This window comes from Myotis daubentonii, chromosome 6 (assembly GCF_963259705.1).
Source record: "Myotis daubentonii chromosome 6, mMyoDau2.1, whole genome shotgun sequence".
In the NCBI taxonomy this organism is placed as follows: domain Eukaryota; kingdom Metazoa; phylum Chordata; class Mammalia; order Chiroptera; family Vespertilionidae; genus Myotis; species Myotis daubentonii.
Window position 1 is genome coordinate 74,540,971 of NC_081845.1, and position 26,835 is coordinate 74,567,805.

Here is a 26,835-nt window from a genome sequence, read left to right on the forward strand (position 1 = left end):
TAATAATAAAAGAATAAACTGTTTCCTCTACTCACAACTATAAACCTACTTTTGACCCATCCTGCACATTTGAGATTTAGAGGAGTTTCTAAAAAAATCAACCACTTAAAAAATAAATAAAAAATTTTGGTACATTTTGTTCTGTACCTTGTTCTAAAATAATTTTTAATTACTAAAAATCAAGAATTTACTTCAGTGACAGTATTTCATCACTAAGAAATTAAAAAATACCAGTGAGGCTGAAATTGTATTAATTTTATTACGATAGCTGTTTTTTCCAGAAATCACCTGCCATGGTTGAACAGGTAGCTGATGGTACCCTGTTGATGCACAGAGCCACCCAATGGAGAAGCAGCTCACCTGCCAATCACGACCTGTGATTCAGAACATTTGCTCTTGTGACTGTCAAATGAAGGCTCATACTTAACCCATTGCTTTTGTTTTCTGCTGGTGGTACCTCCATGCTCATTAAATGTCCCTCTCCCCCATCAGCATTCTCAGGAGCTTCATTGCCTTTCAGTGACAGGGGCCATTGTCTCTCTAAACCAGTGGTTCTCAACCTTGGCTGCACATGAGAATCACCTGGGAATCTTTTTAAAATCCTGATTTCTGGGCCTCATCCTCTGGAAATTCTGTTTCTTTGTTATGGGGTGAGGCCACAACATTAGTAACAAAGAAACAGAATTTCCGGAGGATGAGGCCCAGAAATCAGGATTTTAAAAAGATTCCCAGGTGATTCTCATGTGCAGCCAAGGTTGAGAACCACTGCTCTAAATCACCTTAAAGTCTCAATTCAGTTAAAATTCATCAAACTGTGTTTTCATGCTATAACATTAGAACAATTAAAAAGAAATATTGTTTGTTTATATGGATATGTTCCCCAGACCAACCACAAGCATGTAAGAGATTTCATTTTTATAGAGATATTTCAGTTCCAAATTTTCTCTTTTTGAAGCATTCTATAGTATATCAGACTAAAGCATTTGGAAATAATTAAAATACTTTTCAAATTCTTGGGGAAATAAGTGATAAATTAACAACTGACAGCAGTTTGAGAGAGAGAGAGAGAGAGAGAGAGAGAGAGAGAGAGAGAGAGGCATTAAAAATTGTCCTTGGAACTTTTCATTGGCCTGCCGTATAGAATGTAAGGCATGAAAATGTAGAGCTTTACATGCAAGTAAAAAGTAGACCAGAAAGGTGTTTTTGTGTGTGTTTTTAAGCATCTTAGGTTGTTAGACTTGAAAGTAAATAGATTAACTGTTAATCTTGTTTATTTGTCCCTTGTGCCTGGAATTAAACTTTAGTTTAGAAGCATAATCTCACCCTTCTCTGTTTTAAATGGATTTTCATTGTTGTATGTTTTCTCAATACATTTGCGTTTAATTTTTGTGCATTTGAGTACTGTGCTTAGGATGGTGACAGGGAACAGCAGGTGTGGAGTGGAGAGGCGTCAATGAGGGGGAAAAGGGGACATCCATAATACTTTCAAAAATAAAGATAAATTTTAAAAAGTTATACATGTGAGCAAGAGGGAGTGGGAGGGAATTTTTACACATAAAGGTTAATTCTTGACAAGTCCTTATGACTGTATATTGTTCATTGAGAATGTAGCTTTGTATGAGTGTCAGCTTTTCCCTCCCGTATAGTTATCAGTAAGCATGACTAATCTGACATGTCACATTGAAAACATGTATTTACTCCAAAGATTTGTTGATTAGACTGCTTTCATCTCTCTGGGGCAACTCAGAAGTCTACGTATCCGACAATGTTTTTTCCAAAGCAGATGATACACATATTTACTATTTAAAAAAGTATTTGTTTTTAATTTTCCACAGTGATCTTTGCTTTCTTTTTTAATGTTTTAGATGGTGCCCTAATTGCACATTATGAATTTATCATTGAAACTTTTATTGAAATTTTATGATTTCACCTTAGTGCATTTTTGACAAGGAATAGGGCAAAGGTAACTTTGTGGATAACATTTCCCGATCTCTTGGGACTAGATGACATTGTGGGGAGATACGACGATCTGTCCAAGTGTGTGAATGAACGAAATGAAAAGCTCCAGATAACCCTGACCCGCTCGCTGAGTGTGCAGGACGGCCTGGACGAGATGCTGGACTGGATGGCAGGTGTGGAGAGTTCTCTGAAGGAACAAGGCCAAGTGCCCTTGAACTCTGCTGCTCTTCAGGATGTCATCACCAAGCACATTGTAAGTGACCAGGGGAAAAGAAAATAAATCATACCACTTTTAGATTAAGAAAACACACAGATAAGCTCCCAGGATATATAAATTTAAGAATATAGAAAACCAGACATTTTATGACTATACCTGTGGAAAGTAGTGCTTGCACAAAAGCGGATGTATAGAATGATTTTTCTACGGCGTATAGGAAGAGTTTTTTTATCCTTTTTCATGCATAGTATTCACCGTTTAGCATTGCTTCAGCCAGCTGCACGTGAGGTTAATCAGATCAATCTTGTTGTTGTCTAGCCTTTTAAAAATTAGGACCGTGGATAATCCCCAGGCTCCATTAGATCCCAGGGGCTGCTGAGTGGCAGCCACCTCCTGCCTCTCGCAGGCAACTAGCCAGCTGTTCTCTCCTCTCCCTTGAAGAGATTTGGGATGGGATTCCTCAAGGGAGAGATCAGACTTGTCAGTTAGTCCTATCCATTGACCTTCCTTAGTCACAGTTTGTTCAAGCTAATGTTGTTATGAACAGTAATTTTTTGAGATTCCGGGACATTATTTGTAAACATCCTTATAAAACATATGCCCTGTTGGATTCATTTCAGATGTTGGAACAGGACATCACGAGTCGCCAGAGCAGCATAAATGCCATGAACGAGAAAGTGAAGAAATTTATGGAAACAACAGACCCGTCCACCGCATCCTCACTGCAAGCCAAAATGAAGGACCTGTCTGTTCGGTTTTCAGAAGCAAGTCATAAACACAAAGAGAAACTGGCCAGCATGGAGGAGCTGAAAACCAAAGTAGAACGGTTTGAGAGCCTCTCAGAAAAGCTTCAGACATTTTTAGAGGCAAAAACTCAGGCTCTCACAGAGGCAGATGTGCCAGGAAAAGACGTTACAGAACTGTCTCAGTATATGCAGGTATGCCTTCTGTAGTATTCACGAGCTGATCAAGCATAGTTTAAGACAAGCTCATACATTTACTGGCAGAATTATAATTCACTGTCATCATTTCAGTTGCTGATGGATTAGTAAAGATCTCTGCTTTCCTTCCTTAAAAATCACAAACTCCAACATCTCCTTGAAGCCTTTGCTGGCTGGGCTTTTCACATATCATAGGCAATATAAGCTTCTTTTTTAAAAATATGTTTTGTTTTGTTTTAAAATATATTTTTTTATTGATTTCAGAGAGGAAGGGAGAGAGAGAAGGAGAGAGAGATAGAAACATCAATGATGATAGAGAATCACTGATCGGCTGCCTCCTGCATGCCCCCTACTGGGGATTGAGCCCGCAACCCTGGCATATGCCCACGAAAGGAATCTAACCCGAAACCTTTCAGTCTTTCTTACAGACATCCAAACTCTTTTGATCTTGTAATCAAAGATAGGCTGATGCTCTATCCAGTGAGCCAAACTGGCTAGGGCTAAAAATATGTTTTTAAAATTGATTTCAGAGAGGAAGGGAGGGGGAGAGAGAGATGGAGACATCAATGATGAAAGAGAATCATTGATCGATTGCCTCCTGCACACACCCCCTAAGTGGGATTGAGTCCGCAACCCAGGCATGTGCCCTTACTGGGAATTGAACCCTGACCTCCTGGTTCATAGGTCTACGCTCAACCACTGAGCCAAGCTGGATGGGCAATATAAACTTGTTATGTACAGCACTCACAAAGGGACAGATGTAAAGAGTGCCTTTTTAAATTAAACGAAGCTTACTGTGTTCTTCTTCACACAGCCTGCTTGCATGTTTATTGATATGTAGAGTACTGACCACGGGGCAGGATTATTCTAATGTGAGATTCTGGTCCCATACATACCTCTTGATGGAATATCTTTTGAAGATTTAGCAACATCTTACATTGATTGACTATCTAAATGCTTTGTAGGAATCGACTTCTGAATTCTTAGAACACAAAAAAGATCTTGAAGTTTTGCAGAGTCTCTTAAAGGAGATATCCAACCATGGCTTACCAGGTGATAAGGCCCTGGTGTTTGAAAAAACAAATAATTTGTCAAAGAAATTTAAAGAAATGGAGGATACCATCAAAGAAAAGTAAGCACTACTTAAGAAACTGGATTTTATTCTGCATGATACTAATTAGAATACGTTATTTATATTTACTTATATAGAAACCTGAAACAATTTTGAAAACTTGTACATAAGCATCAACTTTATAAGTGCTTTTACATTAATATTTTTTTGCAATTAAAATTAAATGTAGTTTTGTTAAAATATTTAGGAGGGAAATTCAAGACTTCTTACATAAAAGTAGAGAGCATTAATGTAAGAAAAATGTGGGGGTAGTGTATTACTGAAAATGACTTTAACTCACTATAGTGTCTGAAGCCTTTGGCAAATACCATTTTTTATTTGCAAAGTCAGAAATAACCTTGAAAAATATCTCATGGCTCATTGCTTTCTGGGCTCAATTCAGAAGCTGGCTTTTTTTTTTTTTTTTAAGAACAGTTTACTTTCTTAGGAGTCGTAGCTAATACATGACTCTGAACAAACGAGATAAGAAACAATAGAATGAACCTAAGTTGAGCTAAAAAGCTGTCTAGGGTTAAGCCTTGTGACTGAACTTTTATGTTTCTGAACTCATGCTAGTTTAGAATACATAGTACATCTGGTCTTGCTAAAATTTATACAGAAGACCCCCCCCCCCAAAAAAAAAATAGAAAATAATTACTTCTCTTTCAAGTATTCGTTATTTCTTCATAATTTTCTACCTAAAACTGTTGACTGCTGTCTGAACTCCTCAGAGAGCTATATTTTCCATCTTGTCATATAACATTTAATTCACATATTACACAGAAGAAATAGTCTTCATTTTCTTAACCTCTAGGTTGTTTCTTTCAAATGGATTCAATTTTAAAACCATGTAGTCATCAGTAATTCGTCCAGCTGGAGTGGACTTTTATCTGCCAATATTCCACACACTTGCACATGTGCACATGTTACCCACATGTCGTCCATGTTCCAAATGGAGCTGTCTTCACAGCTGTTCATGTGCTAGGGCCCCCCCCTCCGAGGTGCTGAGGTACAGAAAGATCCATATAGTTAACCGTGGAGCTTCCAGAGTCTCTATAGGGGAGGCACCCCTTAAAACTTTTCAGTCACTAGGTCTTACCTCTTTTGGTGACTGAAATACAGTTATGTGTTCTAAGGCACCTGCTTTTAACCATCCACTAAAGTGGCTGTAGTATGGTGTAGAAACCACTAGGTGGCGGTACGTCTCCCTCATGGCTGTGATGTGTAAATGTTTCCCTCCTGGCAGTAAGCACCATATAAAGTGGACAGATCAAAGCTCATTGAATCTAAATAATGTTAAAACTGTTTATATAGCCTTAGAGCTTATGTAGCCTTATAGAGTGCCTTTACATATGGGTTACAGATTTCTTTACTTCTCCTAACTTTATCTATGGACCCTGCCTGTGAGAAATACAGACAGAGAGATTTCACTTCCCACCTATAAACCTTTCCTCCTGTAGCAAATGGTTAGAGTGTACGTGGGGGAAGATTTTTTTTTCTTGATATTAAGCCTGATCTGAGAATGATTATTTATTGGTAATTAGCTCTTTGGAGCATGTGCTCTCCGTGGCTTAAATTCCTCAATGGTTTCTGTTACGTAGAAAAGAAGCTGTGTCTTCTTGTCAAGAACAGATGGACGCCTTCCAAGTCCTTGTTAAATCATTAAAGTCCTGGATCAAAGAAACGACAGAAAGAGTTCCCATCGTGCAGCCTTCCTTCGGTGCAGAGGATTTAGAAAAATCGTTGGAAGAAACTAAGGTGAATCATTGTATCAAATACTAATTTCTCATTTGCCTGTGTCAGTAAATAGAGGTTAAGATTAATAGTGGTTTCCTGTTCTTTAGTATGCACGTAGAACATATTTTGGTGATATTTGGAAATCAGGGAATGGGGTTAACCAATCCTTTTGAGGAATTAGTGTGTTTTAAGAGATATATTAGTGAGTTGCTGACTCTTAAAGTATCTAAGTTTCCTTCCCCATCAAGTCTTTGCTTAGTTTCAGCAATTTTTTACACCATTTCTCATAATGTTAAGTAAAAGAATCCCTCTTTAAGTCAGCATTTTACTGGAGCTTGGAGATGTCCCTATAACTAGTATTTGAAGGTAAAAGTTGTTTGAATCTCTAGTGCAAAGTGTAGAAGTTTTTTGCCATTTGGATCATCAAAACCTATGACCAGTTATGCCAGTTTTTATATTCCAGATTTGTAGAGGTGCGTGTTTTAAAAAATCCATTGAAATTTCAATGATTAAAACTTGCTATTAAATGGAATTCTGAATTCCCTTTAAAAAAAAATGTTTTCAGTACATTTCTTCTTGTAGCTTGACTGTTGCCTAGAATAGTTGTCCGTGCTTACAGTTGACAGTTTAGAACCTATGGCAGCGCAGAGTAGCTGACTTCCACGGTGGCTGGGAGCAGAATGCAGGCTGGACCCCACTTCCCTTCTCACTGCTAACAGCGCTAACCGTCACCTGGGCTGTCGGGAGCAAGTAGGGATGGTGCCTTTTTCCTCCATCCACTCCCCCATGAATCAGGACCCACGATCATTGTGGTTTTAAGTCATGTTTAAGAAATTTGGATTATAATGTGTAACTTTGAAAATATTACAAAGACTGAAAAATAATGTGTTTTTTACCTCAAGAAATTACAAGAGAAGTGGAGTTTGAAAACACCAGAGATTCAGAAAGTAAACGACAGTGGGATTTCACTATGTAACCTAATAAGTGCTGTGACTACTCCTGCAAAGGCAATAGCAGCAGTTAAATCAGGTATGTGCTTCATTGATGTCCATAGCAAAAACCAAAAGAATTGGGCCCACTCATGTTAATTCTATTTGTGTGTGTTACTTTTTAGATTTTAATGCATAAAATAATCTCAGCAATATGAAGGGAAAGTGACAAGAAAGATGGCATCTATGAATATGCCACGGAAAAGTATCTGTACTCATCACATTTCAAATCCCTCTGTTTTATTTTATTAAAAACTGCAGCTAAAACGTCGCCAAATTAGTCTGTAAGAATAAGGAACAGCATATTGGGGAAGGGGACAGATCACATTTCAATTTGTTGGGGTTTTTTTTAACCTTAATTAATGGGGATGTTAAAATTCTCTTTGAAATAATTGCTAAAGAAATGAGCCTGATCTCCTGGGACAGAAGACGTGAGGGAAGGAAACAGGTTCTTTTCTGTAGAGTGGACCTCTCATTCTATTCCCATCTGCTTTTTTTCTTTCCACGATTCCCAAAGAAAACAAGTATATAGTTTAACCAGTGTATCTAAATCACAATCTTTTTTACTCACTCTCCTCAATAGAAAGGGAGACTCATGGATGAATAGTGTTTCTAAAATTAATTTAGGTTGTGGGAATAGTTTTTAATTTAAAACATAATTATATTGTTGTCAATATCAGGTTTTCTTTTTAAACCCAAGAATAGACAGAAGGCAGATCGCATATCTTGAGTTTCTGAGAGTTTCTGTGGTTTATCTGTCCTGGCCAGCCCCCAGCTGTCCCCATTGTGAGAGACAATTCAGCTGGGCCTCTTGACCAAGCATTTATTCCGCTCTATTAATCCCATTTCAGGGGACCCTCATATTATATATGGAGTGATGATCTCTCCTTTCTCTCTCAATCAGACTTCCTGAAATGCCAAGTTTATTTTTAAGAAAAGGAATTCTATTGTGTTAGTTCTTTATGTTCACTTTATATTTGCAATAGTAAAAAACAATTTTTTTTCTATTCTTGATAACTACTAAACATAGTAGGAATAAATCTTGAGCACCTACAGGCACTTCCATCTGAAATGCCTTTGTGTGTGATTTTCTTTTTTTTAAAGGACAAAATTTAGGTAAAGATTCAGATATTTAAATGTTTTTGTTTGTTTGGACTCTTTCTCATGTGGTTAGTTTTGGGATATGTCTCTGTTTTGGATAGGTAGCCAATGCATACTTGAATGAGAAAGTGTAATTATTTATTTAACATTTTGATGATGAAAAAGGTACCCATGCTACATGTTTATATAATTAAAGAGAAATAATAATTACTGCTCACCAAGCCGTTTCTATTTTGTAGGCAATAGGTTTACAGTGTTTAATTCTTACAGTGGTCTCACAAGGTAGGTATTATGGTCCCCACCAATGTGGTGAAGTGGTGATTAATTTGCCCTGTCACACAGCTCGTAATTAGTGGGGCTGGTATTAAAATTTAGGTGAGTTGTAAGCCAGAGCCCAAGTACTCAGAGCCACTGTGCTCTCTCTCTGTGTTGACATAATGTGAGTTTAGTAATAGGGATTTTTTTTTTTTTTTTACTTTTAACTTTTCTATCATGTCTTTTTACATCACTCTGCCTCTGTTCAACCCATGCGAACACTAAGTACCTGCATCAGACAATTTTCAATTCCTTAAGTGAGGCAGACGTTCTTTTTGTCTGTCAGTCGTGTATGCTTTGTGCAACACACATATTGAGCGACTTCTGAGCTTCAGAGACTTTATCATTTGTCACTAAAGTAACTTTACCAACAAAGAAACTTTGTCACAAAATTGTATTATAAGTGTATACTTAATGAGTAATGTATATACTCTAAATTTACTGAAACTAATGTTTAAGATGATCATGTTACATTGTAAGAACAAATTTTGTATAGAAGAGCAGATATGGCTTGATCTTTAAATTTTGGATACTCAGTTTTGAAATTGAATCAATACAGGGTGTCCCAAAATATGTGTATGCACTTTGAATGATAATAATGTCAGTGTTTATTAACATGCAGTTAATTTTCAAAATTTAAAAGAATCTACAGAAATGAATAATCTTTTTGGTCAATGCCTATTTTCAAATTGATGATCCTTCAGGTCCAGGCACTGCTGATAACACAAAACAGTGGAATCACAAACATCAAGAATCATTTTGTTCAGTATTTATGCACCCTCAATTCATTGACTGTTGCTGGTTTTGTACCATAAACTTTATCTTTTATGTATTCCTCTAAAAAAAGTCTAGCAGCACTTCAAGATATATTTTCTTTGATCAGAGTTTAATCTGGCTTCACCTGTTATTTCAAATCAGTTAAACCTGAAATGGAGTGAAAATTAAGTGATTTATCAGCTGTTAAAGTGTATAACATTTTGGGGGGGTTACCTATATTTTATATTTTTAAATAGTAATAACATGTTTAAATGATCACTGCGTACAGGGGTTTGATTTAATGTCATCTATTATTAATGTATAGAAATACTATGGCAATTTATGACGAGTGACTTCAGTGTTAATATTTTTGCAGGTGGAGTAATATTAAATGGTGAAGGGACAGCCACAGATACTCAGGAAATTTTGGCAAATAAAGGTGAATAGTAACTCTAAGTGCTTATTGATTAAAATAAATTGGTCTTCTTTTTTGAGAGGCGATCTTTTTAGAAGTGGACAGTAGTTATATTGACATTTCAAACTTGAGTTAAAATGGTATTAACAGAATAGTCCCATTCGCTATAAACATACTTATATGATCCTATGCAATTTTGTTCATCTGAAATTAGTGTAATCCAGTAGTTCAGTTTGGCATTTGGTTATATTTCCTTCTTTTAGGTCAATTTGTGCTATTTTGTCCTTTGACATTATTTAAGCTACTTCCTTGAGTTTGATGCCTGAAGAATTAATAAGTAATATTTCATGGTTTGGGTTTTTTATTCTATTTAAAATATCTATTTCATTCCACTTGTATTATGTAATGTCCCTAAATTATTTGTCATTAAATAGCATTATAAGATGATCGAACCTTTTACTTCTAAAATTCTATGACTTGATTATAGTAGCCTTAATGTTAACAAAGTAGAAGGGCACATCGTATAAAGCCAACATTTCTTTCTAGAGCTCTACTCTGAACATCCTGAAAATGTGTCCTAAAAATGTAATAATTTTTCTTATTCTTAGGATTAACATCTATTAAAAAAGACATGACTGACATAAGCCACAGTTATGAAGATCTTGGCCTCTTACTTAAAGACAAAATAGCCGAACTGAGTGCTAAACTCACCAAATTGCAAAAGGCTCAGGAAGAATCCAGTGCAATGATGCAGTGGTTGCAGAAGATGAACAAAACTGCAGCAGAATGGCACCAGGCGCCTGCACCTGCAGACACCGGAGCTGCGAAGACCCAAGTTGAGCAGAATAAGGTATTTTCTGGAGGCTTCCTGAAGCCAAGAAAGAGAACAGACCGGTGTTCAAAGTTGAGCCCAGGTGCTCAGGGTGCCTGCTCTGATTTCTTGCTCCATGAACTTCAGCAAATGATTGGCCAGTTTTGTTTAATGTGCCTTTATGTAGAGATGGATTACACCAACCACTTATTTTTGCACACAGACATTATAAAGATGAGTGAACTGTTGGGTATAAGCAACGTTGCCACCTTTAAATCAGTTTAAGTCTGGGATTTTAACCCGTCAACTATTGGGAAAGATTTCTGTAAGGGCTAAGTGCATTAGGGATCTGTTCTGTCTAGTATGAAATAGGGGAGCTCATGCTTCCCCGTTCTTTCACAGACAGTATTTCTTTCTACAACTGTCCGTATTGGGACAATGGCTTTACAGTGAGGCAATGATGGCAGAAATGTCTACAAACACTAACCTATATTTGAACTCTGTGTTGTGTTGTCCAGAAAAGTGCTTATTCACTAGCACATTCTCAAATCTGGCAGTCTTCGTCACCAGATGTTTGATTTATCTGACAAGGATTTTATTTATTTTTTATTGAATTTATTGGGGTGACATTGGTTCACAAAACTATACAGGTTTCAACAAAACATCATCTGCAAACTGCATCGTGCACCCATCCCCCCAAGCATAGTCTCTCCCCTTTCCCATTTCCCTCCCTTTGCCCACCTCCACCTATGATTATCTTGTTAATTTCAATCTTTCTGATGTTACCTTCCTTTTTCCCCCAAAAGGCGTTGTCTGAGAAAAATATGAAATTCTTCTTAGGTAATGGGGATGAGTCATTATCTCTGTAGCGATAGCATTTCCCTTTGGGATTCTTTTTATCAGATCATGAAGACTAGTGGGAGCAGGAAAGGAAAGGAACTGTTGAATCCAGGTCCTCACCCACTTCAGCATTTCACGGTGGAATTTCTCCTCTTTTGGTCAAGCTAGAGAAAACGCTCCCTATCATAATTGTGTTCTTGTCTTTTGAGGTAGACATACTTTAATGCTGTTACTTAATTTTTTTCCCTCCTTCTTAGTCATTTGAGGCAGAACTGAAACAAAATGTAAACAAAGTGCAGGAGTTGAAAGACAAGTTGACAGAGCTGTTGGAGGAGAACCCAGACACTCCTGAGGCCCCCAAATGGAAACAGATGTTGACAGAAATAGGTATGTTCTGTTATTCATACCGACTCTAAGAACAGAAGCTCCGTCTTTCCTTTATCTAATCCTAATCTTTATCAGAGAACATTTATCCAACAGCCTCACTTATTTGACCATTTCACGGTCTAGTTTTGCATATATAAAAGTGTCATTTCAAATTAAATTGTGCTAACTTAGCATTATTTTATCTTGTGGATCTTTTTTTGGATTCTTGCTAAACACGGTGATTAAATTTATTTTTATGAAGAAGGTAGTTAATAACATGCTGTGCGTTGAGTAACATGTGTTCATTATTGCTTATGTTTTGCTAGATTTTTGGTGCTTCTAATTGTTGATGCTGTATTATATTTTAATTTAAATTCCTTTTAGTTTATTTGTCTGAAAAAGGTAGGTTCCCTTCTCTTCCATGGGGTTCCCTTTGGGACTCCTCCAGCTCCTACTTTATGCTCTTCTTCTCTTCCCCAACCAGTATTAGAAAGTAGCTCCCCACAGAAGTCTCATGGTTTTGCCTCCAGAGTTATCTTCCCTTATCAGTCCTGCCCCTATATAAACTGTTCCTCCTAGGTAAAGGATCTTCACATGCCCAATGATCTTATCACCCCCGTTCATTATTATAATAATATGGAAAATGAGTGTAAGACAATGATATCAGTTTTCCCTACTGCATAGAATTGCTTTTCAGAATTCAGTGAGTTAGTGTGTATACAGCACAGATGAATAGTACTTGACACATAGTAAGAGCTGTGTGTTTGCTTTAATGATAATAATTATTTTACTTTCAATCAGTCTATTCTTTTTAGCTAAAGATTGTCTCTCCTTAGACTCAAATATGCCATGATATATTTAGAAATCTATAAGTATGTGTTCATTATCCTAAGGGACCTTAATGTTCAATGGTGTATTTAATCCAACTATAGAGAGTCCTGTTGCATTATAATGAATTGTCTCTAATTCAGTGGCTCTCACCTGGGATATCAGAGCTACTTGGGGGAATATTATTAAGACATTTTACAATAGGGGTGGGAGGGAAGAATGTGTATTTCACAAAAAGCTTCCTGATAAGATTTAGATATTTCTTCCTCTCAATTTATTGTTTTAATTGCATTACTATTTTGTTAGACTGTGTGACTATCATGTGCCATATAGAATGATGCCATTAGACAGGATTTGGGGGAGGGAGGGGTCTATTAAAACCAGGCCTTCAGTATATGATGAAAAACATCCATTAAATCAACCAGTTCTATCCCTCAGGGAATGTTTATTGAGTGACTTGTGTTCCAGTGCTGGTCAATACTTGGCTTCAGGAGCAGGCCGTCAGGAGGGGGCAGGACAGGAACAGCTTTCTAGCAGAGGATACAACCCAGAGGAGTGGGAAGGAAGGGCAGAGCGGGGATACGTGGAGAAGACGTAGAGCATGCCAGTATGGGCCTGTGTGAGCAGAATCCAGTTTGGTGATACTGTTTAAGATCATCAGGGCTAGATCAGAGGATTCATCTTGAAGTGCAAACCCTCTGAGATTAGTAGACGAGGGTCAGTTTGTGGGAGGCCCTGAATGTCAAGCCGAGGTCTTCAGATTTTATCATCTGTGGTGAGGAGTTAGTTATTCAAGAATTGTAGCACAGGAAGTGATATATTTAAAAGTGATTTATTTTGTTTTGTTTTGTTTGATTTTAGAGAGAAATTATTGTAGAACCAAATGGATTGCAGCTGAAAAACACTAATGGCAGGGAAAGGGGTTAGAAGACTGGTAGTCTAGGTTGTTTCAGTAGTTCTCAAAGTGTGTTCCTGGGAGCAGCAGCCACAGCAGCACCTGGGAACAGGTTAGAAATGCAAAATTTCAGGCCCCAGGTCAGACCTCCTGAATCAGAAATTCTGGGGGTGGGCCCAGCAACCTGTGTTAATCGTCCCTCCGGCTGATTTTAATGAAGCTGAAGTTTGAGAACCACTGGTCTAGGGCCTAGGCCAGTGATGGCGAACCTTTGGAGCTCGGCGTGTCAGCATTTTGAAAAACCCTAACTACCGCTGGTGTCGTGTCATAGAAATTTTTTGATATTTGCAACCATAGTAAAACAAAGACTTATCTTTTTGATATTTATTTTATATATTTAAATGCCATTTAACAAAGAAAAATCTGCCCTAACTGGTTTGGCTCAGTGGATAGAGCGTCGGCCTGCGGACTGAAGGGTCCCAGGTTCGATTCCGGCCAAGGGCATGTACCTTGGTTGCGGGCACATCCCCAGTAGGGGGTGTGCAGGAGGCAGCTGATGGATGTTTCTCTCTCATCGATATTTCTAACTCTCTATCCCTCTCCTTTCCTCTCTGTGGAAAATCAATAAAATAAATATATTTAAAAAAAAAAAAAAACAAAGAAAAATCAACCAAAAAGATGAGTTCGCGTGTCACCTCTGACATGCGTGTCATAGGTTCGCCATCACTGCCCTAGACTCTAGGCAAACCACGGTGAGGACCAAAATGGAGTTAGGGCATTGGAAATGTAAAGGATGGGTTTGAGGTTTTAGGACAAAGGATATAGGAGAGTCATAAAAGAACATTCTGAATTATTGCATTTCAGTGACATGGCAGAGAGAATAACCTTTGAAAGAAATCTAAAAGTCAGAAAAGTCCACAAATTTTGATAGGAACATAGTGAGTTTTAAAACTTTTTATTAAATGTATTGGGGTGGCATTAGTTAATAAGATTACATAGGTTTCAAATGTACAATTATATGATACATCATCTGTATATTATATTGTGTGTTCACCACCCCAAGTCAAGAAATGAGGTTTTGTTTTTTTTAAATGTTGAGTTTAAAGCATTATTGAGATTTCTTAGTGTAATTTTCAAGCAGCTGGTTACTAACATGCAACTTGAATAGAAGAGAATGATTGAGTACAGATATAAAAATGTGGGAGTCACGGCCCTGGCCAGGTAGCTGAGTTAGAGTGTCATCCCAATACGCCAAGTTTGCAGGTTTGATCGCTGCTGAGGGCACATACAAAAATCAACCAATGAATGCACAAATAAGTGAGATAGCAAATCGATGCTCTTCTCTCTCTCTCTCTCTCCCCTGCCAAATCAATAAATAAAATTTAAAAATTAAAAAAAATGGGAGTCACTTGCCTAGAACTGATCATTGGAATTTAATATTAAACAAAAGAATTAATGTCCATTGTTCTAGCAGGTCAGTTACAGTTGGATTAACAGACTCTAGAGAACTTCTAGAAGGAATGAGGGAGCTCAGGATCCTGTTTGCTTTAAGGAATATTCCATATTCTGCATTATCTTCTAACATCAGATTCAATTTTACTTTCCTCTTATTTCAGTTGACACACAACCATCAGGGCCATAAAAATCTGTATCAATAAATGCAATTCTCTTAGCTTAGACTTTAATAAACTCTGTAAAGAAGAGTTATAAATACAGAATGATAGCTATTATATATCATTTTGAGTCACATCCTGTAGTCTTCCTAGATATAGTCATGTTAAATGTATAAAAACCAAGCACCAGTTTTCTGTTTTCTTTCAGATTCCAAGTGGCAAGAACTCAATCAATTGACAGTTGATAGACAACAAAAACTAGAAGAATCCTCTAATAATCTAACTCAGTTCCAGACCGGAGAGGCTCAGTTAAAACAGTGGCTTGTGGAAAAAGAACTGATGGTCAGTGTTCTTGGGCCCTTGTCCATTGACCCAAATATGCTAAACACACAAAGGCAGCAGGTGCAGGTGAGTATTACTTGACTTAACAAGACAAATGTTTTCATTACAAATATAGTAGCTTTGCAGAGTATGTGCTTTCACTCCCTTGTAGTGTATTTGTAATGTCTCCGATGCACCTAAGATACCGTCCTGAGGTTAATGATAAACCCCAGAGGACCAAAGCTGTGAGGCATCCCAGAGTAGCACGCTGAGCCCAGGAGTGGGTCAAGTCCCTTGATCATTTCATTCGGATAATGGTTTGTGCAGATTCTGTTACAAAGGGCCGTCTTTGAAGTATTAATGTGATTGTATAAATAACATATTTATGAGAAGCTAGTATATGCTTTTTATTGTTTAGAAATGACTCCTTTGAGGTTTTGTTTATTTTGAGTGTGGTAGTAGATAATGAAACTTGTAAAACTCATGCAATACAGTCTTGACGGGGCGGGGTGGGAGTGGGGAGAAACTGAATAAGAGGAGAAAGAATAAGGGAAGCAGAGAGGGAACCTTGAAACTCAGGAGGTTAGTTAGAGTGGATTAATTTTAAGGGAATAAATCCACAAGGGGAAAAGCATCCGTAAAATTTAAGGCAGCTGGAATTGCAGAAGCTCTGTTGCGGTTGCGGTGAGATGTCTGTATGTGTGAGGAGTGGTGTTAGAGCAGGCAGGCTGATCCTGGACTCGGAAGATACAAATCCATGTACATTCTCCATGTGAAGAGGATGGAAACAAAAGCTGTACATAAACATTTAGGGAGAAATAATCGCCCCCAATCCTGGTAGTCTCTCAGAGATAGTTAAAAGATTGTACTAAAGAAAAATAAAATGTTTGGATCTTCCATTTTATAATGAGAGCCAATGTTGAGCTTGCACATTCTGGGCAACATGACTTAAAACCATGATTATAAAGACTGTCCGTAAACCTTACGTTCAAAGACACCTTTGTAAATCAATGCACCATGAGTTAATCTAGTCTTAACTCCCTTGGTGTAAAATGCTGTAATTTTTTAAATCCTACAAAGAGAAAAGTACAAGTAGGAAAACAACAAATCTGTGTTAGTGCGATGGGAACTTGTCCAATAGCAGTGTTTCCCTTCTGTATGAAAATTCGTACGTGAATTTTTGTTCCTTTTGCCCAGACCGCTGAGAATATTTATCCGCTTTGTTTTCCCCATTGGGGGATCTTATTTTGGGCAAAATGTTATCTCTGTGAAGCACCAGAGCTTTTTCGACTACTTTCAGGTAATTGCACTGCCCTCAAAATCAGAAGTAGGAAAGCAGTAGCTAAACCTCAAAAAGGAAAACTATATTAGTAAGTAGCATTTCTGTCTCTTTAGAAACTTAGAGCTGTGTTTCCTGCATTTAATTATTCAATAATTTGTGCGTTTATTTACCCTCATTTCCTCTTTACCTTAGATTCTGCTGCAAGAATTTGATACCCGGAAACCTCAGTATGAGCAGCTCACGGCAGCGGGCCAGGGCATTCTGAGCCAACCTGGTGAACACCCTGCTTTCCATGGGATTGTGAGAGAGCAGCTAGCAGCTGTGACCCAGAAATGGGACAGCCTCACAGGACAGTTGAGTGACAGATGTGACTGGATCGACCAAGCCATTGTCAAAAGCACACAGTACCAAAGCCTGCTGAGAAGCCTTTCTGATAAACTGGGGGACTTGGACAACAAGCTCAGCAGCAGTGTGGCTGTGAGCACACACCCTGATGCTATGAGCCAGCAGTTGGAAACAGCCCAAAAAATGAAGCAGGAAATAGAGCAGGAGGCGAAGCAGATACAAGTGGCCCAGGCCCTCTGTGAGGAGCTGTCAGCCCTGGTTAAAGAGGAGTACCTGAAAGCAGAACTCAGTAGGCAGCTAGAAGGCATCTTAAAGTCATTCAAGGATATTGAACAACGAGCAGGTTTGTCTCTCTCCTTTTAACACATCTATTTCCTGGAAATAGAGATCTTAGGTGGTCTATTTCCAAGCTGTTTCCAGGAATCTGGGACCCTAGAGAGAATCTGTCCCCATCGGGAGCATATGTGAAGAGGAGGCTGCTCACAGGAGTGTGGAGAGCAGGTGTGTTCATGGCACACACAGTGAGGGTCCTTCCATGCAGACAGTGTAGGGACAGTTGGCAAAATCCACTTAACGAAGGCCCATTCAGATTTCAGGTATTCCCCTTTGATTTTTAAAAGACGTAAATGTTGTGTTGCTGTGTGACAGACTTATGTCACCAGATAAACAGATGAATACCGTTATCAAAAAGGCGTTGCCTCATTTTCTCATCTGCAGCTATTTTGTCTGACTCTGCCAGAAATTGGCATTTCTAGAGAAATGTGTGAAAGAGAAGCGTGTGGCTCTACTTTCCTCTCACCTCCTGTGGCCCCGATTCCATGACATGTGGACCAGGGTTTGTCCCAGGCAGCAGCAGTGAGTTATTGACGTTAGAGGGGCCTGCCTAGGAGGAGCACATTTAACTGCTGTATCTGTCCTACTTGAAAAGTAACACTAGGTCAGTGGTTCTCAACCTTGGCTGCACATTAGAATCAGCTGGGAATCTTTTTAAAAGACTGATTTCAGGCCCAGGTGATTCTAATGTGCAGCCAAGGTTGAGAACCATGGACCTAGGTGTCTTGCAACCTAGTAAAGACTCCGTTCATACTTTTTAACTGATTGGGTTTGTTTATTGATCAAATCAGTTAGGCTTACTCATTCACTTGGACATCATATTGATAATATTAGCTATTGAGATTATGATTCTTACTGCTATGGACACTTTTATGTGACAGGCATTAAGCCAAGAACTTTTCAGGTACTGTTCCTCAGTGGCCACAACAGCTTTTACGAATGTTGCCCGTTTACATCTGGGGAAGTAAGGCTTAGAGGTCCTAAGAGGTTGAGGTGAGACCCAAACCCACGCTGTTCCTGTGGGCTTCATTATATTGTCTCCATGATAATGTACAAGTCATAGAATTGAAGCAGTCATATTTGATAAGAGATGGATTACTTATTCGCATACTTAGAACTGTGAACAGTTGTCACTTCCACTTACTGGAATGGAGACGACCTGGCAGAGCAGACAGCGTGTGACTGTCCTCTGCTTGTCCTCTGCCACCTTGCACCTTTACGCAGTTTTCCCGATTCCCATCGTCTCCCTCCTCCTCACCTTGATTGTCTTTTTTGTTGTTGCTGCCCCTACCTCTTGCTCCCTTTACCCCCTTTGTCAATAACTTGTAGTTCTCATAGTCAGTGCTGAGAAAACTCTTGCTTTTAGACAGTCCTGTACACTTATTTGGTGATTTTCCTTTTGGCTTTTCATAGATTAAATCAGCATTTTGATGTAAAATAAACATGCCTGTAATTTCATTTTTAGAGAATCATGTCCAGCACCTTCAGTTGGCCTTTGCCAGTTCTCATCAGTTTCAGCAGATGTCTAGAGATTTTCAGGCTTGGCTGGATACAAAGAAGGCAGAACTACACAAGTCTCACCCAATATCAGCTAAACTCGATGTCTTGGAGTCCTTAATGAAAGATCAGCAAGACTTTAATAAAACATTGACTACTCAGTCTAGTATTTATGAAAAAACCATTGCAGAAGGCGAAAATCTGTTATTAGAAACACAAGGGTCTGAGAAGGCAGCCTTACAGTTACAACTTAACACAATTAAAACCAATTGGGATGGATTTAATAAGCAGGTGAAAGAAAGAGAAGACAAGGTAAAAGATTGCTTGGGGAAAGCCCTCAAGTATAAAGAACACGTGGAGACTCTCTGGCCATGGATAGATAAATGTCAGAATAGCCTGGAGGAGATAAAATTTTACCTGGATCCTGCTGAAACAGAGAATTCTATGGCCAAGTTAAAGTCTCTGCAGAAGGACATGGACCAGCACTTCGGGATGGTGGAATTGCTGAACAACGCAGCTAACAGCTTGCTCAGTGTCTGTGAGACCGATAAAGAGGTGGTTACAGAAGAGAATAAATCACTGAACCAGAAGGTAGACATGGTCACTGAACAACTTCACACTAAGAAATTCTCTCTGGAGAACATGGCCCAGAAGTTTAAAGAATTTCAAGAAGTGTCCAAAGAAGCTAAAAGGCAGCTTCGGTGTGCAAAGGAACAGCTAGAGGCCCATGAGTCTCTAGGACCCCAGGCTTACAGTAGCAAATACCTGACCATGTTGCAGACTCAGCAGAAATCACTTCAGACCTTGAAGCAACAGGTAGATTTGGCCAAAGGCCTTGCACAGGACCTGGTGGCGGAAGCCTCAGACTCAAAGGGAGCCTCTGATGTTTTATTACAAGCAGAAACCTTAGCTCAAGAGCATAATGTCCTAAGTCAGCAGGTTGATGAAAAGTGTTCATTCTTAGAAACCAAGCTTCAGGGTATTGGACATTTCCAGAATACCATCCGGGAAATGTTTTCTCAGTTTGCAGAGTTTGATGATGAACTGGATAGCATGGCCCCAGTGGGGAGAGATGTAGAGACATTACAAAAGCAGAAGGAGACCATTACGGCCTTCCAGAAGAAACTAGAAGCCCTCATAGCTAGCAACGACAATGCCAACAAAACCTGCAAGCTGATGCTGGCCACGGAAGAAACCTCTCCTGATCTTGTGGGAATCAAAAGGGACTTGGAGGCTCTCAGCAAACAGTGCAACAAGTTGCTGGACCGAGCACAAGCCAGAGAGGAGCAGGTGGACGGGACAATTGAGCGTCTCGGCGATTTCTACAGCAAATTGAAGGAATTTTCTACTCTGCTTCAGAAGGCCGAAGAACTGGAGGAGTCGCAAGGCCCCGTTGCTATGGAAACAGAGACCATCAACCAGCAGCTTAATGTGTTCAAGGTAGGGAATTCTTCATTTTTGCTGAGCACTTTTTATTATTATAGGAGATTCCTCATTGAAAGGAGATGGTCTCTTTTGTAGAACCTTCTCATGTGACTGTCACGCAGTGTTTGAGCTTGGATGAGCACACGGGGGTGGGGGTGTGTTCCAAAGGCTTCCTGGGATTTGAGCCCTCATAGGATAAGGCCTGAGATGATACAAAGAGGTCAGAAGAGTGCGTGGAGCATCCCAGCACTTTTCATGAAGCCTGAAACTGACATCATGGAGTCTGTTAATGATCTCATTCGCGGCTGACATCTGGAGGGCCCAGCACTGTGTTTTGAACTCTGCTGCCGAGGCCACTCCCGTACATGAAAGCTTGTTCTCTTCGTGTTTGTCTCCCAGCATTTTCTTTAATGGTGAATTATGGGCTTTTCCTGCCCTTTCCTTTTTTATGGTCTTCTTATCCTTCCTTAATTGAATTTCATTTTGTAAGCTTTTTTTCTTCCAAGAGTTCATGTTTTTAAAGAGTGGGGTTCCATGTTGTAATCCTGGTTTTATAAAACAAAGATCTTGGGCGCATGCCCCAGACAGTTAGAAGTAAATCATTCTTTGATTGGACAATAGGCTCCTCAGGGCCCAGGAACGTCTGCCACTTGATAGCACTCAGTGATGCTTGATGAATGGAACGTTAGGCAAATATGGTCGGCCGGGTGCCGTGTCACTAGAGTTGGCCTCATTTGTGATAGGAAGCACAGAAGTTGCATCTCAACAGGGGGCAAAGCTATGTTCATCCCTGCACAGAGAAGGTCCGACATAGCAAGCATTTGCTGCCTGGGACTCGTGACCCTGTGGTGTGGGCACGGGCCCTGTCCTATTGATGAGGCGTCTTACTTTCCAGTAAAGACCAGTGTGGGGATAAGCCCCACCATTAGCACATAAAGGATAAAATAAGACTAAATAAAAACAGTTTGCAAAACCCAAATTGTTTCCCATGAGAAATGAATGTAAATGAAGCGGACTTCCAAATTCTGTGCTGTTATATTTGACATGGTGTTTCCCTTGCTCATCCTTAATAACAGTATCAAGGTGACTGAATTTTGAAAACTTCAAAATAACTTCATTTTCTCCTCTTCCTCTTCTTCCTCCTCCCACTTTCTTCTCCTTCTCTTCTCCCCTCCTTCTCTCCTTCTTTCCTTCTCCTCCTCCTCTTCCATCTCCTCTACCTCCTCCACCTCCTCCTCCTCATCCTCTTCCTCACTATTATGGTTATTTGCTGTTTATAAAATCCCTTAGAAGCCCAGTACCTTCAGGGCTTAAACATCTGTGATTCTGTATTTAGATCTTGATTCTTTTTAAAAAATATATATATTTTATTGATTTTTTACAGAGAGGAAGGGAGGGGGATAGAGAGTTAGAAACATAGATGAGAGAGAAACATCGATCACTTGCCTCCTGCACACTCCCTACTGGGGATGTGCCCGCAACCAAGGTACATGCCCTTGACCGGAATCGAACCTGGGACCCTTCAGTCCGCAGGCCGACACTCTATCCACTGAGCCAAACCAGTTAGGGCTAGATCTTGATTCTTAAAGGTAAAGGAAATTATCTACTGTTGACTTCAGTCTCTTCATTACCCCATCAAACGTTCATATTTCTGATTTACAACATAGAGACTTCATATGAGAGGATCCTGTATGGGAAAAGCCAAGGTTTGTGGCAGCTGCTGCCTCTGAGCCTGGGGGAGAGCTTGAGGAGGGGTGAGTCTTCCTCAGAGAGAACATCAGGCTTTTCTGTAGAATTCGGACAAAACTTGAAAGCATAAATGACAGTAACCAAGTTGTCTTTTTACTCAGGAAATTTACTAAGCATGTTTAGTGCCTTTGTGAAACATTTTCATTTCTCTAGATTTTCTGCAAATTTGTATTGAAAGACAAACAAATGAGTTTCTTAATTTCTCTCCACTACTTCAACTATCTGTAAGAAAATGGGCAAAAATAATGGAACTGCTGCCTGAGGACGGTGGGAAATGTGGCTCTCCATGGAGAGAATTCTTTTGAAAGTAAGAAAAAGCAAGAAACAGGAGTCCTCTCACCATTGCACTGAATGTGTTTTGCAAATGGAAAAAGTACTAAATTTAGCATCATTACCATCAGTGGTTGCAGAGATTGTTGTATTCGATTGTGAAGAAAAATAAACCACTTAGGGTGCTACGTCAGTCTGTTTTCTGATATCTTTGGAGGGAGTTGATTGGTTTTAATGTCATTCAGTAATAAAGAATATAAGGATATACCACCAGTGTCTTGAGACCCAGTGATTCAACTAAAAGTTTCCAAGTGGATAGATCATCTTCATTTAATATAGTCCAGTGCCCTGGCCAGTGTGCCTCAGTGGTAGAGCTTTGGCCTGTGCACTAAAAGGTCGTGGGTTTGATTCTCAGTCAAGGGCATGTACCTGGGTTGCAGGTTTGATTCCCCGGCCCCCACTGGGGGCATATGCAGGAGGCAACCAGTTGATGTGTCTCTCTCACATCTTTTTTTTTTTTTTAATCTTCCCCCTCCCTCCCTTCCACTCTCTCTTAAAAAAAAAAAAAAAAAAAAAAGTGGAAAAAATATCCTTGGGTGAGGATTAACAAAACAAACTAATGAAAAAAAGAGTATTATTATGGTAAATAACGTGGTAATTTATACATTCACTAATTCTGTTTATTTGTGTGTGTGCACGCTCTAGAAAAGTAGCATTGACAACAGTTAACACTTATGTGTCAAGCCTTTTTCTAAACTCTCTCTTTAATCCTGTTAACAGTCAGGAGGGGTGGGTGCTGTTGTTATCCCCATTTCATTCTAAGGAAGCTGAGACCCAGAGAGGTCCTGTGACTGGCCCAAGGTCACACCAGTAGTGAGTGTGAGAGCCTGGATGTTTATCACATTGCACATCTGATATTTTTTCTGGGAAATGTTCAGATCATCTTTGCTGTAACCTAATTCAGTGGCCTGAGTAACCAGCCACTGTTCACTTTAATCCAAAGCACCAGAAACATCCACTGAAGGAATGTGTTTTATAACAGGCCGCTATGAGAAAATGAGATGAATATGTATGAAATTGTCTTAGAAACTGATAGGTAGAAGCTGTGATGGTGATGGTGGTGAGTACCACCCCAGGAGAAATCAGACCTTCCATTGTCTTGGTGATTATATCTTAAGTGATAAATTAGTTTACAATTCAGATCTTAATTTAGTTAATGTTGGGCATAGACATTAAGTGGAGTGATTTGTATTGAGTGAAAAACCAATAGTTTGCTTAAAAATAGCAAACTACTAGTTATTCTAATTTCTAAAAATAAAACAGAAAAGCACTGAAGGTCCTGGTTTTTTTAAGTCTATTTTTCCTTTAGACTTTAAAATATAATCCTGTTTGCCATTACTCTTTTTGGTAGATTTAGCTTAATATAATGTCACAGATAAAATCTTATAACAATTTTTAATAATATAAAACAAACTACCTTTAGAGTTGGACTCAAACTTAATAATAGCTATTACCCAGTTACTCAGGATGGAGTGTCTTTTATTCACTAGGAACTTAATGGGTTATTTAAAGTAGGTAGGACAGACTTTCTCAGCTACCATTATCTCCCCCAAACTTAACCTAAGAAATAAGTTAATATCCTTGAAAGGACAACATTATTCATGTTTAAGATACCAACCCAGACATAATGATTAAAAATAAATGCTATTCTGAACCACATGTCCTAACTCACTGTCGGGGAAAACTGTTCCAAGTATCAAAAATAGATTGGTGTTACCTTTTGAGTTAGCTTCAAGTTAGCTTCAATAGTTATTTTGATTGTGTAAGTTCTGTTTACCATACGTTTTTCTACTTCTAAGTATTAGTCATTGGACAAAAATGTGTGAAGTGCGAGGTGTTTTCTACTACTGTTGATAACTCAGAGTACCATCTGCCTATTTACACTTTGCTCTTATTACATCAGATTCTAGCACACTTTCATAAATTCTAAGGCAGAAAGTGTAAAAATCCTTTGGTGTTCCCCCTATCCCTACCTCCTGTTGAAGACTCCTAGGTCAGGACTATCTTCAAATCGAAACTACATTATTAAGCAATATTAATGTTTCCACATTTTTATTTATCAAAGACATATGTAACCAACTATATACAAGGAGCATGCCCTGGCAATTCTTATGATGTCATCAACAGCCAATCAGGTTTTCTCATTATCATGAAGTAATCATTATCACCATATTGACTTGATTTAATTTCAGTGAAGATCAAAGAAACTTGATGTTTTACCACACATGTACTGTCACATTCTAGCTAAATATACACCCCTCCCCACTTCTATCTAGGCCATGGTAAAACGTCTTAACTCAGAACCTGCTTACTATTTATTTCTGCCCCAACGGCAATTCATTTTGTCCCCACATAAAAACACATCGCTGGTACAAGTCTGTCTGAGCTGAAGATTTCCCCCCCCCCCCCAAAATGAAAATAGCATTACACAGCGCAGAGAATTTTGAAGCCAAGTTGAAACCACAAAGACCAGAACACATGCCTGATTAAACTGTAATAAATTTTCTCTGGTCCAGGTGAAGACACTGTTTAACCCCGGCAGCGTCACTTGAATTCTGAGTGAACTAAAATGCCAGGTGTCGTGAGGTGGAGCAGCCAGGTAGTTTCAGCACTGTTTGTAAACACTTTTGCTGAAATGAAAATATCTTCTAAAGACACTTATTAAATGATCTTAAAACAACCTCTGTGATATCACCATATTTTTAAAGATAAAACTGTCCAAAGAATGCTTTCATAGCGGTTTTTAAGTATGCCCATATTGTTATATACAGGGAGGCCCATGATGAATTGCTCTCCGTTTTTGTTGAGAGCAGGGGGAAATTAAATAGAGCTGTTGCAGAAGAGGTTTCTGTTAGGGGAAAAAAAATATTCTTTCTTGGCTGGATTTTTTTTTTGTTAATGAGAGTATATTAGCAAGGAAACTGTGTGATACCTCCCTCTGTTATTTTTAAAGGTGAAAACATGTTCCCTACAGAAACTGTAACTGGATACATGGGCTTTAGAGGAAGGTCACATTATTTAATCAACCACATCAAAGTGGCACATAAGATTCTGGGAAGAAGGAATATCCCAGGTGATGGGCAAGAGAGAAGCCCCACCGAAGCAGAGACCACACGAAGCTACTAAGAGTTGGAGCCACTCTGCTCTGTAGTATTAGTAATACCTCATATTGTCACCTGCACAGCGTAGACATGACAGATGGGTGCCCTCTTTCCTACGTCACACAGGAATATCCCATACTGCTCCGAAAGCGTTGTCAAAAGGGCACCCGGCAACGTGGGCTCTTTCCGTGTTTGCTGCTAATTAATGCTGCGACTCTTTATGTTACATAGCCTCTCTTAACTTCTTTTACTTAATTTAAGATTGGGGCATGAAAACAGGTGTTCTAAGGGCAGTTCCAGCCAGAGGTTTTATAACAGGATTTTCTGAAATTGTTTTTTAGTTGTTGTTAACAGGAGAATCCTGTATTACCAATTGAAAGTGATCCACTGAAAAGCATCCAACTGTATTACCTACTGTCCTTATCACAGGCCTCCCTTAGATAAAAAGGATACTTACAAAATGTATCTAACTAATGTGGAAAGTTGCTTAAAGGTGTGTCTATGTCTGTGTGTGTGAGAGGGACAGAGAAGAATTTGCTTTGTTGTTAATTTGATTGGTGTTCTTTTTTTTTTTTTTTTTAATGTTTATGTAAGTCTCCACTCATTGAAATAATAGCCCAGGGTAGCTAAATGCAGGGATTGTAAATGAAGTAAAAAGCTTTTGGAGATGTGCAGGAACCAGGATACTAGAGAAAATGTCTGCGCTCACATCCTGTTCCATACATATCTTTGTCTTAATTTCAAGATTACTTATTTCTTTTTTCAGTGTTTTAATACGAAAAGTGTTTTCAGATTCTGTTTTTGTTAATCTGAAGGAAATTAAATGGGATCATTAACATGTATATTGGTTTTATTTGCTGGATGGCTTTTTAAAAATCAACTTTTAGAAGTTATATATGCATATGTGCATATACTTTAATAATGTTTACATATAGAATTATTTTGTGTTAGAGAATATTTTTTATCCACCATTATCTGAAGATGGGGGAAGACACAGTCTTAGTAGTATTGTAGTAACTTACAGGGAGAATAGCAAGTGCTTATTAAAGACTAGAGGCCCAGTGCATGAAATTTGTGCATGGGTAGGGTCCCTAGTGGCTGCCGGCTGGGGCCTCCCTTCTCCAGCTGCTAGCTGAGGCCTTCCTTTGTTCCGTGCTGCCCCTCTGGTGGTCAGCACACATCTAACTCCCAGTTGGTCGAACTCCCATCCATGGGGATAATTTGCATATTAGCCTTTTATTTTATAGGACTAGAGGCCCAGTGTACGAATTCATGCACTGGTGGGGTTGGGCCCACCCTGATCGGGGCCGATTGGGCTGGGCCGGCTGGGGGGAGGGGCCACGGGCAATTGGTTGTCCAACCCTGCCCCCAGTCAGGGTTGGGGGGCTGTCAGGGTCGGGGCCAGTGGGGGGGAGGGGCTGTGGGCGGTTGGCTGGCCAGCCCCACCCCCTGGTCAAACTTCCCATTGAACTCCCGGTCCAACTCTCGGTCAAGGGGACGATTTGCATATTAGCCTTTTATTATATCGGGTATTTTCCATCAAGATCAGATAATGAAT

The 26,835-nt window shown here is 39.2% G+C and overlaps 1 protein-coding gene across 25 annotated transcripts in view; it reads left to right on the forward strand.

The window, feature by feature from the left end:
* Nucleotides 1-26,835, forward strand: part of DST (dystonin) — a 440,752-nt gene that overhangs the window by 327,182 nt on the left and 86,735 nt on the right. For all 25 annotated transcript variants that reach the window (XM_059701312.1, XM_059701317.1, XM_059701314.1 and 22 more), the window contains 11 exons: nucleotides 2,004-2,212; nucleotides 2,797-3,114; nucleotides 4,083-4,249; nucleotides 5,830-5,986; nucleotides 6,868-6,994; nucleotides 9,503-9,565; nucleotides 10,150-10,391; nucleotides 11,450-11,579; nucleotides 15,103-15,302; nucleotides 16,690-17,185; nucleotides 18,641-20,112. In XM_059701312.1, coding sequence (XP_059557295.1) covers nucleotides 2,004-2,212; nucleotides 2,797-3,114; nucleotides 4,083-4,249; nucleotides 5,830-5,986; nucleotides 6,868-6,994; nucleotides 9,503-9,565; nucleotides 10,150-10,391; nucleotides 11,450-11,579; nucleotides 15,103-15,302; nucleotides 16,690-17,185; nucleotides 18,641-20,112 — 3,581 coding nt within the window. The remainder of the gene's footprint in view (nucleotides 1-2,003; nucleotides 2,213-2,796; nucleotides 3,115-4,082; nucleotides 4,250-5,829; nucleotides 5,987-6,867; nucleotides 6,995-9,502; nucleotides 9,566-10,149; nucleotides 10,392-11,449; nucleotides 11,580-15,102; nucleotides 15,303-16,689; nucleotides 17,186-18,640; nucleotides 20,113-26,835) is intronic.